We start from the raw sequence: 13,658 nt of genomic DNA, 5'->3' as shown, positions 1-13,658 counted from the left end.
ACAAACACAGGGCAGGAGAGGTTTGCTCCCTGTTTCTTTCAGAGCTGTGATCAGAAGAGCAGTTTGTGGGAGGTCTGTGAACAACACAGTCTGCTATCATGGGCTTGCTCATCCAGCAGCACGTTGCTGTGCATGTTCAGTGGTGCACAGTGCCCACCCAGTGCCTCATGCTGCAATGGAGACACAACCACCCCTTCACTGTTAGCTCTGAAGGACTCTTTTGTCATCTTCCCAAAATGTGCCTACCATGATTACTGGAAGTAGGGAAGACCTATTTGCCTCTTTCCAGGAAAAGGAATATATTGGTATAATATGTTAATATATAGTATAGCACCCTGTAACTGGCTTACCTCCTGGGCTGATGTACTTAGTTTAAATTAGGAGCCTAATTCTTTCCCCCAGTGCAAAGTGAAACCAGCAAGACAGTTTGGGTTTTCTCCATCCATTTGTATGCAGCTTGCATAACCCTTAGAGCTGGTGAGTAGCTGGTAGTGAATGCCATGCCCAGGAGGCTGACAGCCATGCTGGCTGAAAGTATTCTCCTATTCCTTCTTGAAGCTGGACCGGAGTTAGACAGAGGCAAGGATCTGACACCACCAAACGCAGGCAAGACATGGAGCTTGATTCCAAAGCACTCAGGATGTTTGAGACAACTGTGAGTTTGCTCCCTAGTTATTTTTGATAATCTGTGGTGATTTATTGGTATATAATATGAGCATATTCCAGCTTCTGCCTGCTGATCGGAGGACTCAGCTTGAGGCAAGTTCTCTTGTCTTTTCTCTGAATAGGTCTGTGATCTGCATGACAGATGCACAGATCCAAGCAAGTGTTGTTACTTGATTTGGCCAAGAGCTCGCTCACCAAATTGGTGATCTGGCCAAGAGGTAACTGCAATGGGACTTGGAAGATGATAGGTTTAGACCTATCAGACTGATCAGAGCCTAAAGTCCAGGGGGTGAGCAAGTTGTCCAGAGGGGTATAGCCCCAAAGACAGGGTTGCACACACATAGAACCCATAGAATTTTTAGGGTTGGAAGGGATCGTGTAGTTCCAAGCCCCATTCATGGGCAGGGACATCTCCCACAAGACCAGGTTGCTCAAGGCCCGATCCAACCTGGCCTTGAACACTGCCAGGGATTGGGCTGCCAACACTTCCTTGGGCAACCTGTTGCAGCATCTCACTGCCCTCATAGGAAAGATTTTTTTCCTAATGTCCAGCTTAAGTCTCCCCTCTCAAGTTTGAAACCATTTACCCTTGTCCTGTCACTACAGACTCATGTAAAAAGCCCTACCCCAGCTTTCTTATAGGCCCCATTCAGATATGGGAAGGTTGCTATAAGGTCACCTCAGAGCCTCCTTTTCTCCAAGGCTGAACAACCCCAACTCTCTCAGCCTGTCTTCATAGGGGAAGTGCTCCAGCCCTCTGATCATTTTAGTGGCTCTCCTCTGGACACACTCAAGATCTATGTCCTTATGTTGCAGACTCCAGAACTGGACACAGTACTCTAGGTGGGGTATCACAAAAACAGAGTAAAAGGGGGAAAATGGTGAGCCCCTACAACATCATCTGTGCCAGTTTCATGCTTCATATACCCCACTGATACTGGTAACAGTATGGCTGGTTCTCCCTTACCCCAAACTACTGAGGGGACTTGTCTGGACAAGTTTCTTTGCACTTTGGGAGTAAATTCACCTTTCTCTGTTTGCCATCACAATTCCAACCTCTTCCAAAATCTCTGGGTTTTTTTAAAAATCTTCTTCTAAATTGGTTCAGCCAGAGTAGATGGCTGAATGCCAAGTCTATTACTGTATAGATATCCTGCACACACCAATTTGATGTAGCTTGCAGGTTGCCAAGTTCAGAACTGCTGTTCTGGGAAAATTCAGATCAAACAGGCCAGTTTATTTACTGGGCGATTTCTTTGCCACTAGCAAAGCGGTAACTTCAGTAGCTGACAGATAGACCTGTTTCTGAAACCAGACCTGATGCCAAATCCTCTTCTAAAAGGTTCAGATATGTGATTAGTTTGCTTTACAACCATGTATTTTCTTATGTTTGTTTTGAAAAGCAATGGATTTTTTAAAATTAAAATAAACTTTTTTCGTCCTACTTGCTGGGCTCTCTCTATTTGATGAAGTTTTAAAATACTATATTTCTATTTTGGAAGGTGAAAACATTGACAGGACAAAGGAATTTGGAAATGTTTCTTAACATCATTAAGAAAAATTAGTAATATTTTAAAATATACGTGGTTTAAAGTGTTTGTTTACTGAACTTATTTATCCAAAATCCATTATCAGGTATTTTATCAGATAGTTACTAATTGTGATGCAACTGGCATGTAAGTTCTCTTCTTTTTTTTTTTTTTTTTTTTTTTCTTTCTTTGTAGGCAGGAAGATCCACCAAGACCATTTTTGCTGCACCCATGCTTGAGGAGCTCTGATGAAGAAGTAAGATTCCTGCAAAAATGTTCTCAAATTCTGGTGTATTGTCTCCTACCCTCAAAGGATGTCCAGTCTGTCAGCTTGCGCATAGTCCTTGCAGAAATTCTTGCAACAAAAGGTAGATCAAAGATCGGAAATGATTAACCATTTGCACCTGTACAATATTAGTAATTACAGACTTCATTATGTATGTCTTGATGCTCTGCTTTTAAATTCTGGAATTTAATAAGATACTTCATATTCTCAAAATGAAGCATATACTTACTTGACTCTCCTGACTTGTTGCCAGGCTGGTTAGCACCTTTCAGGATAAAAAATAGTTTGTCTGCTCCATTCTTCTAATTTCTTTTATAGATAAACACTTTTCCAGTGGTCCATGGCATTATTTTTAGTGATTATATGTACAATTCTGACCTTTTCTGTTTTATTCAGATACATAGAATCTATAGGCTTAAGGATGTGGTGAATCATGGCACCAGATTTAATTTTTTTTAGGCTTTGATTTATTCAGTGTAGGTTTCTTATTGAGGGTTTTCTGGTTTGATTATTATTTTATCAGCTACGCTTTCATCTGATGAGAAGTACACTGTTCATTTTTTATATTATTGAAATAAGATTCAGAAATTATGAAGTCTCAAGTGCATTATGTGATTGAGTTTACTTTTAATTTTCATTTATAGTGGCTGTAATGTTGTAGCCTTCAAGGCATACAGCAGAAAGAACAAAAATACTCGGAATTTTCCACATAGAGCTCAGCTTTGTCAGTGTATATAAATTTGTGTAATAGCATAAGCAGACAGTTTTTATCAAGAAAGTACATTCAGTCTCAAATGTACTATGTAGCCCCGAAGAGTGGTTTTGGATTTTTGTCAACTGTGTACTTATTTTTGCCTTTTATTTGCAATTTTCTTTTGAAGGACAGCAATTACTCTTAAGCATAAGGATTTTGTTTTAAAATATTTTTCCTCTCCAGTGCTGAAACCAGCGGTGGAACTGCTGAGTGATCCAGATTATATTAACCAAATGCTGCTCAGCCAGCTGGAGTACAGGGAACAGATGAATGAGCATCAGAAGAAAGACTACACATATGCTCCTTCTTATGAAGAGTTCATCAAGCTCATTAACAGCAGCTCTGATGTTGAGTTCCTGAAACAACTGAGGTATTTAATGTTTCACTGTAGTTCATTTGAAACTAAATGTGCTTCTTTTGCCAGCCTGTTCTTGAGATTTGAATGAATTTTGATTTTCCTTTTTTTTTTCTTTTAGTGAAGCGGAGACAGTAAGGATGATAAGCCACAACATTAATTAATCTCTAATGTAGTCAGCTTTTTGGTTTGGAGGCAGAAAATGCTAAAAAAATCCACTTTGTAGTATACCAGAGATGACTGTAGTGTTGAAAAGCATACCAGACCCTTCTTGTATCTTGCCTCTGTGGAATTAGATAAAATAATTTGTTGAATTTCCACGAGTGTGTGTTATCTCCTCATTATTGTTACAAAGTATGGTTGGTTATGGTGGTCTGGTGACTCTGAACTCTAGTGACCCTATGGGCACTGGGCAGTCAGAGCAGTATGCTGTGATGGAATTGAAAGATGTGGAATGAGGTGTTTGAGTTCCATCACATTTTGCCACAGGATCAGAGGTTTCCTGAACTGTTGCAGGGAGATTTTTTTACCAGTTTCATCCTTCTTAAATATGTTAATGAAATCAGAAGAATTCTTTAAAGACAAAAAAACCAAACACTGAGCTTATAAGTATCATGAGCTTGTTTGATGTTCCTGTTTTCTAATGCAAATAGCACCTGCTTACTTTCATAGCATTTTCCCCTCCCCAAAAATATCATATCTTTTTTTCTTCCATCTTTCATAATAACGAGATACTACTTGCATCTCCCTAGATGTTGGGTTGGTTTTGTGGAGCACACCCAAGGCTCTGGAGGACTGTTGAAACTATTTCCAGAGTGATCCTAATCTGTTGCCACCAACCAAAACTGCTATTTTTTGTTCTTCCCTGACTGCCTTCTGTTGCTGCTGCAGGTCAGCTTTTTCTCTTCCTAAATGGCTGCAGCAAGAGATGAAAGGGACAAGCACATCAGTCCCATTTGATGCACTGCTGTCATCTGGTGTGACCCAGACCTTCCATTAGGCTTGGATTGATCACTTGATCAAACCAAGTGATGGTTTACCAAGATGCACTATGTGGGCTGCATAAATAACACCTTACTTACGCCTTTTCTTCTCTCTCATTCTGAAACCACTTGCATTTCTGAGATAGGAAAATGCATTTAGGTGATGTTGAAATGATTTTGTTGCTTGGCTACTTATTGTTCATTGGCAGTAAAATTTGCTTTTTAGTCTGGGCCAGCGTGCCTTTCCTGAGAGCAGGAATTAGTCTCTATTAGACTCTGTCTAAAACCTAATTGACATCATATTTATTAGCATAATGACACTAATGGCTCTGCTTTTTTCAAAAGAAACCCAACTCTTCTGCTGTTGTTGTTAAGGCACATTAGGGAGCTCCATGAGCTCTCTTTTTAGCTGAAAGGTCAGTTTAAATGGTGTTTTCTAATATCAGATAGCAAATTTGCTTTATGAAATAACGTGGGTTTAGCTGCACTTAGGATTTTTCTTTCCTAGCTTGTGGAGTCCAACTACCATGGTCTTGAGATGTTTTCCTCTGTACCCTACGTAATGTTGATCAGTCTGTGCTGGTCGCTATTTGAATTGAAAATGTCTTAGAAAATGTATCCTCTTTTCAGAGAGAAACAGGATTTAATTTCAGAAGCTGTGCTCACCCTACCTCTCTTTGTGTAGAGCCCATTTCTGGAAATGGCTGTAGAGCCCTTCCCCTGTCAGAGGATGGATTCTTGTTCTGTTAGTTTTCCAGCACTGTTGGGAGCAGCTAGAGATGCTGTATTTGTATATTATATTATGCAAAGCTTTCATCATTAAGCAGTGAAAGTTTACAGATTTATGTCAAGGAGGCCAAGCAGGAGTCCCTGTATGAATGGGAAAAGAATATAGGTGATATTTTAGGTGAGCAAAATAAATGATATTTCAGGTTTTAAATTACAGCACAGTGAAACACAGAGAAATCTACAGAGAAGGTATTGAAGAGGAGGAAACAAATAAACCATTGTGCAATTACTACTGAGGAATAGGTTTAGAGTCTGTGAGAGTGACAGGAGAGGGGAGAAGAATAAATTACTGGCTTGTTGAACTTAAACACGTTTCCCAGTTAGAGGCTCTTCTGGGTAATAATATTCTGTGAGAGCCAGTGCATGGCATTCATGAACTATAAGCCTCCCATTAGTCCTAAACGTTGCCATGTAACATATTGGTAAAGCACAGGTATAAGTTGTAATATTTTTCTGTGTAGGAGAGAAATTTATCCCAAGGCACTACAGTTGCTCAGAAACTAGCTTTTTAAAAGGTCCTTGCCATGCTTTATTTTTACAGGTTAATTACTATCTACTTTCTAAAATAAACATAAAATAAGTTGCTCAGTGAAAGAGGCCATGAGACACTCATAAACAGTTCCTCTGACTCTTCGTGGACTGTAGTCAAAAAAAACTTGGACTCCTTTGTGCTCCTTGAGTATGCACATGACATTACAGTAGAGAAATCCCACTAGGCATTCTTCCAGGCTGATTTTAATTAAAAGAGTTTTGCAAGGCTTTCTTGTGATAAGAACCAGGTGTCTGTTGTGGGGTAAGTAGGGAAAGATCCCTGGCTGAATCTGTGGAAACCTGTGGGAGAGGGGTGTTGATGCTCTTGGCCAGGAAAACAGAAAAGATTGGGAGGCTGTGTGTTTTGGAACTCCTTGTAAGCAAGTGTACAAGCTCTCTGCCTTGCAAATAGCTTTTCCTGAAAGGCTCATATGGTACTAGGATTGTCTAAATCTTTTTTCTCTCCTTGCTTTAGAAGCTTTACTGTCAGAAGAAATATCATATTGATTTTCTGCAATGCTTTTATGGATTTTATTTTTAGCTCTTATTTATATTATGCAGAAACTACTTATTAATTTTGGAAATACTTCTGAATTCAAGGTTCATTAATATCCATAGTGAGCCTCTAACACTTGGTCACTTTATTTCTTAGCAGAACGTCTCTATTGCTTTGTGGAAACATCCCTTTCATTTTTATAAGGGACCTGTGGGGACCTGGTGTTTGTTTTCATAAGAAGCCATTAGCTGATTTCAGAGGAGCTATTTCGGTTTTCACTTGTGCGAGGTTTTTTGCATTTCATACCTTTGTTTTTCAAAAATTTGGATTTGTTTGAGGAAGAAAACACCCAGACCAACACAACTTCCAGAAAAGGGACTATTGTATGGTTACCTATGAATATTCTTCACATCACCGATGTGAATTTGCATCCTTCAGAGTCACAATGTTTACTGTCATTGTTGCTTGTCGTGAAGGGAAGGAGAGGTTTATTCCTATTTTACCAAGTTTCCACAAAATATATTATCCCTATTTATTTTAAGAGGAAAACGTTTAAACAGTGAGATTTCAGCCTTATTACCATCAGAATTAATTTAATGTAGATAAATTGGAAATTTTAAGATAAATTCTCTTGCTCTGTCAGAGAAAACTGGAGATTAAAAACATGATGAGTTAAAAACATAGCTGAGAGTAAATAGTGGAAATAAACTGGTTGATAGCTTTAACTGCTTTCGACACCAACATTATATTTATTCTTGTATTTATTAGTATGCCAGCAAAAGGTCATTGCACAATTCATGGTAAGAAAGACCACTGTCACTGGCTGTGTCATCCTTCAGTTAAGAAATAAGGGAAAGCGATGAATATAACAAAGAATAGGGAAGAGATAAGAGTAGGAAGGTAGAATTAATTTAGATGTGAGCCCATGATTGGTCCAGTTTATCAAGTACAGTTCACTTTTTGAAACTAGAATTTATACATCACATACAAAACTTCCTTCCATGTTTACTCACCACAGAATATTTGGAACACACTTTCAGGAGGACAGGGTCATGGTCTGGTAGTGTAGCCAGGGTGGTGTTTGTTTGGTGAAGTGTTTTACAGCATTCTTATCAAGTAGTTACAGCCAGAGCCCAGCACTTCTGAGGAGCAAACTAAAGAGTATCTTTGAGGATTTAACTTAGAGCATCTCCCTTACTTGAGGAAATATAATGAGGAAAAAAAAAAAAAAAAAGCTGTATTACATAATTGATAATGAAAACATGTAAAACCATGAATGTGAAAAAATGTGAGTAAATTTGGAAGTAAAAATGTTGCAAGGTGGGAAATACTTTCTATGTGCCATATTTACTTTGCCTAAGCCTTGTGTAATTGTGAGGGACTGGATATTATGTGTGTAAAACAATATTTCCATACAAAGAGGCAGACTGAAATCAAAATCCTGAAAGAGCTACAGGAGGCAAGAGGAACAAGGGAATTAAGTACTATTGGTGAAAAAATACACATGAAAGAAAGGAGAAATATATTTTAAGGATTGTAGACTCTATTAAACAGAGAATAAGTAGCCACAGAAATAGCAGACTTTACAGGAGGCTTCAGCCTTCATCTAGGAGTTAACTTGGTAGATGAGGTTAGGAAACTCCTACCTCAGGTTAGGAATGAGTTAAATTCACTAGAATACTTGCTTTAATACCAGTATTAATAGCTGCCAAAGTAAGTGCACCGAGAAGAATATGAGTGTTTGGTAGGACCTGAACTTTGTTTATTGAAGATTTAACTGGCAGTCGTTTTCTTTGTGTGCATGGTGTCTGCTAGTTACAAGATTGGTTTTACTTAAAATTCAGTTTACTAACTGCATTAGCTGTCTTCTATTATGTGTAGTATAGTTTCAGGTGATTAACAAGTCTTAATACTCCTCTAGTGTAGTACTTTGGTGTTTTACTTTTTTTAGTGTGATACCTTTTTGCTTCCCCTAAGTTATTATATATGATCCATATATGTGTAGAGTGCATTACTAGAAGAACCTTACAGATAGATTTTTTTTTTTCTTTTGGAACTGAACATCCATCGTAGTTTCCTACAGAAAACTTACGTTTAACATCAAGAACATGACTTGACGTTGTATTTACTATTAACTGGCTGTGCAGTGCCAGCAGTTGAGAGAAAGGGACAGTATTACTTTCAGTTGGGTGTTTACCTTTTGTTGCAAGATAACCTAAGGAGCAGTATGCATAGGGAATAGAGTAAGAAAAAAAGGCTGTTTTTTATTAATTCTTAAGTGTGCTCTATGAAGAACACATTGTTAAAAAACTAATGCCATGGGTTTTTTTTCTCTTCTCTCTCCCCCTCATCCCCTAATGTTTTTAAAACTAGGTATCAGATTGTAGTGGAAATAGTTCAGGCAACCACAATCAGCAATATTCCCCAAGTGAAGAGGCAGAAAGGTAAGATTACATTTTTTTAAGCCACATTTGTTGTTTTCATTTCCAAAAGCTGTTTGAAATGTGTGACATAAATGTGCAGACAGTGTGCATGGGGTTTTTAGACTGATTTTTAGGAATGCTATGCCTTCAGTAGTTCAGTTCTGTTCCATTTCTCTGATTCTTCCAGAAACTATAATGGTGTGATTATTCCCCCAGCCCATCTTCATCTAAGCTTATGGATCATGAGAAAGGTTGTATCTATGAGGCATTAATTTTCAGAACTTGCTGCAATTAGGATTTTTGGCATTAAGAATTCATATGCTGAGAATCTTTGTCTGTCATACAATCCATTCTTCAAAATCTCATTCTGTTCTTATTTCAAAACACAGAAGAGTGAATGATACATTGTAACTGTTAGTCAGACTTCATTTTTACTCTTCATCATATTATGTTTTCTATTGCAATACAGACCGCTCTTAAATCCTTCTTTCTGTTTTGGCAACATGCATCTTATTTTTGTATTTACATTTATTATATATACTGGGTTTTTAGGTTTCTCAAAGTGTACCAACACTGGTATATTTTCAGGAGATGATGCTGATGGCAAAATTAGAGGCCAAATATTTGTTCAGATAGATATACCTGAAGTATATCAAAGCATAATAAAAAGCAATGGACAACATAAATTAATTTGTGAAGAAACGAATCTAAAAGATCTTGCTTTTAGGTTATCATATAATCTCTGTCTGTTGAGTCAAAAAAAAAAAAAAAAATCTTCTTCTAGCTCCATGTATCACAAAGGAAAACTTTTAAAAGTGACTCAGGAATAATGAAAAATAATGAAACAGAAAATAAACATGCCATGAGGGAAGAAAAAATTATCTTTGGACAATCTGAAGAATTTGGGACTCATGCTCAAGTTTCTGGAAGTTCAAGGTTGTCAGCACTGATAGACCTTTTGTTTGCATTCTAAAATGGAAGTAGATGTGCATGCCTGTAGGATAAATTACTTGTGTCAAACTAAAACAAACAAACAAACAAAAAGTAGGAACTGTTTTTTGCTGAAGTGTACATTATGGAAAGAGTTACTAATATTTCTCAGATGAAAGTTAATTTAATGGAATGTCTGTTTCATAAAGTAATAAAATGAGAACAGGGAAGTTAACTCTGAGTACATTATGAAAAATCAAATCTTGCTAAGCCTGTATTTCCATTTGTGCTGCCATTGGTCTTTGTTGCGACAAGAATTGATCTGGGGGGTATTTTTAAACAGTTTACATTCCTACAGTTAATTACTGTCTCATTTTGCTCTGTCTCACTTGAGTTTATCTGATTCATTATCCACTGTTCTACACCCTGAACAGATGTTTACCCTGAAGCTGCAAGTGTCTGGTAGTGCAAAATAGATACAAAGAGTTTATTGCTATTTATTCTGCCAAAGTAGGTCTGGTTTCATTTATTCTGTGGTGAAGTTGGGTCTGCATTTTTATGGGCTCTTGACTTTCTACTTATATTTGAAAAAATGCAACAGAAGTTCCACTAGCTGGTGCACTGAATTTTTGTGTTAAGGTATTGACTTTTATTAGTAGTTTACTCCTATGGTATTCTTGTGTGTCATTTAAGAGTTGATTAGCTTTGCTGGCAATGTTAGCCACTGGGGAGCTGTTGTGGCTAAACAATTTATTAAATAGCCAATAATTATTCACATTGTGCCTGAAGAAAAAGGTGACCTTTTTTGCTTGTCATGTGTGGAACAATATGTCCAACAGAAGCACACAATGCAATCTTATAATTCCCATAAATTTAAGGCAGATTTCTAATGTGCTTCAGCATTCCCTGCAACGCCTAGATTTCATGGTGAAGGACTAAATCTAAGCTTTATGCAAAATGGAAATGTATTTGCAGAATATCATTCTGCCTTTCCCTTTTTAATCTCTTCCCACAGTTCCTGCTGCATACCTGTAATATTGCACGTGGGCATGGGTGTTGGCATGGGATAGCCTCTCCTGCTAGTAAATGGACACTTGCTTTTTGTGTCATGGGCATCTCTTTAGCTTTAATTCCACCCTGGTGAGATGTAGTCGTACTGGAAGCTGTTTTATTCTGTGGCAAAGTTGGGTCTTAAAAACTGTTTCTTTAGTGCCCAGGTATTTAGCTAGAGCAGCTAAGCTTTGGCTGGTTAGCGGTCTGTCAAGCCTGATATCTGCTCTCAGACTATGAGTTAAGCAAATGTACAATAATATGTACATGGATATACTCTCAGTCTCCATCAGTCTGAGGCATGAGAGCTTCCTGAGGCAGTGTTTTCAATGGCAAAAGGTACAGCAACAAACACAAAGAGCACTTAATGCAGCAGGAGTGGCCGATGGTCTGCAGCAATGGGTGCTTAGCTACTCTCTACTTGAACTGTGTTCTGCAAGTACATGACTAGCCATAAGTATGCCTGAACAGGAGTATGTATCTTTACTATTTGTTGAAGAGAGAATTCAGTCTCTAAAACTGGCCAAAAATATTTTGTTTATAAAAAAATTAGGTCTCTATTATTAAAGGATGAGTAGTCTGAGAATCAGGTTTCAGACTGACTTCTTATATGAGCTACAGTTGCCTGGTTACTTTCATTATTTTATCTGGTGATACTGAAGTATACATTTAATATTGGTGCCCAGAGGGGCGGGAGAGGAAAGCTTGTCCCTCAGCAATGACAGGTTTCTTGCACTTGATGTTAGCTACAGTTGGTGCCACCTATTGGGAAAATATTTAGCTTTTAGTGCCTATAATAAAAGCAGAAAGTACCTTAAAGTATTTACAAACATCATTGTATTAAACCCTCTGTAGTAAAAAAAATTGGCATGTTATAGGGTCTTTTTTCTGTTCAGAGCTCTAATACTTGAATCTTCTGGCATGTGAATGTAGGAGAGTAAATGAAAACATAAGCATCTTATTCATGTTAAGCAGTAGGTTTGTGTGACGAAAGGGTACAGAGAGATGCCAACACAATCAATATGACTGAAAGCAAATCCCATTTTTTTACCCCCATGACTGTGCTTATATACAAACAAGTGTGTCTTTACTAAATACATGGCATTTAGTGATTGGTTATTGTGTGATGACCACACTTTTAACTTTAAAGCTAATTGGTTAATTAGCAGCAATGATCACATACAGATTACATAATGCTAATTCAGTCCACAATTTAGCTGCAGCAGCTCTTCTCCCCATTTCCTTATCTTCTGCATGTAGCCCATCTATAAAACAGCATTGTCTAAACTTATAACAACATTTTCTGACACTACCAGCACTGTCTATTCATAACTCTCATGGCACATTGTTTAGCACTACCAGTATAGCTCGTTCACAATGTGGCCTATATGGCCATTCATTTCACAAAAAACCCACAAGTTTGCATTCTGCTCCTTGAGTCGAATGTCTTATGGCTGAGACATAAAAAAAATTGAGTAGATGCCTGTAGTGGGTGGATAATTTCTATGGCCAGGAAAATTGCTTTTGATTATTGTGAAAGCCAAGTAAGGCACCTAATGTAGCATTAATGTTTTTAGAGGTGTTAATAGTTTATTTTGGACAAGTGTAGGCCCCTATAAATAGAAGCTGTTATCTTGCATGCTGGCACTACCATACTTCCTCATTTACACTTCCACGAAAGAGGTGAATCTGATCTGTACATGTATCTGCATTACCTCTCCAAACTGTGGCCTCCTACGTATCCTCAGGGTGACTCCAGCAGTGACTGCAGGACACTTGGTTTTGGTGTTTTTTGGTGTTTGTGGGGGTTTTTTTGCTTGTTTTTTTGTTTTTTTTTTATTAAACTTGCCTTTGTTTTTTTTTTTCCTGTTGATGTTTTTGGACTGTGGTCTTTTCTACAATCACTGCTGTTCTGGTTGGAAGAATCACATCTTTCTGCATCTTTAACTGTAAAACTCTCCCCATCTTGCCTTTTGATAAGAATTCCTTGGAAGTACTGAACTGAATTTGAACTGAATTTTATGTAGCTTCAGGATTTTTGGTTTTGTTTTTTTACAAAATCTATGTGTTCAAGATTTTAAAGGACTAGAAATGCTTATCTAAAATGTTTCTGCATTTTGAGCTAGGAAAGCAGTTTGTAAGAGGACAAATACACAGATCAGGCATTGTAGCATGAGTGGATCTGAGTCTCTAGAAGGAAGAGTAGATACTAATTTTTCCAAAGCAAAGGCTTCAAAAACAGTAATGAAATAGCAACAAAAGTAAGTTGCTATAATAACTTGATATTCATTGTAATGTGAATAAGAAACTGTTTAAATATAGTACTTCTAATTTTAAGGCACATTTTTGCTTCTCTTACTGGTGCTGTGTTACATGATCCTACAAGAATTTTATCAAGGATCTCTTCTTACTAGCTTCTTTTTGAAACAAAACAGGGCAAATATCAACAGACTTACTTACTATTTTTCCCCAACACTGTAAAGGGATCTCCTTGATTTGCTTTCTAATTTTCTGTGCCCTTCACCTTATGCTTGACTGCAGTGCTTGACTGAAAACTACCCTTGGACAACTGGTTGGTACGGTTTTTCAGACACCACATTATAATTGACCCTAGGGCATCCCTGTTGAGAAAATGGCTCCTTTTCAAGCTGGGATTGCAAGACAGATCAAATAAACAGCCATTTCTCTACAGAGAGATCTACTCAGTTGCAGCAGATTTCTACTGCTGAGAGTTCCCACTGTGCACTGAGATATCTTCTTTTATAAGTGGAACTAACAACTAGTACAGAAACAGAACTATTGTGGGCAGGCTTTTTAGATAGTGGTTCTGAAAGCGACTAAAATATTTGACTGTAAAAATGGACTT

General features: G+C 37.6%; 1 protein-coding gene across 1 annotated transcript in view; it reads left to right on the top strand.

The window, feature by feature from the left end:
- The window catches only part of SNX25 (sorting nexin 25), an 81,559-nt gene that overhangs the window by 28,120 nt on the left and 39,781 nt on the right, over nt 1–13,658 (top strand). The window contains exons 4-6 of the mRNA XM_030450208.1: nt 2,391–2,563; nt 3,419–3,605; nt 8,763–8,833. Of these exons, the coding sequence (XP_030306068.1) occupies nt 2,391–2,563; nt 3,419–3,605; nt 8,763–8,833 (431 nt within the window). The remainder of the gene's footprint in view (nt 1–2,390; nt 2,564–3,418; nt 3,606–8,762; nt 8,834–13,658) is intronic.

The sequence above is a fragment of the Calypte anna genome, chromosome 4A, assembly GCF_003957555.1.
Source record: "Calypte anna isolate BGI_N300 chromosome 4A, bCalAnn1_v1.p, whole genome shotgun sequence".
NCBI classification, from domain to species: domain Eukaryota; kingdom Metazoa; phylum Chordata; class Aves; order Apodiformes; family Trochilidae; genus Calypte; species Calypte anna.
This window is presented reverse-complemented; position numbering and strand designations above follow the sequence as displayed.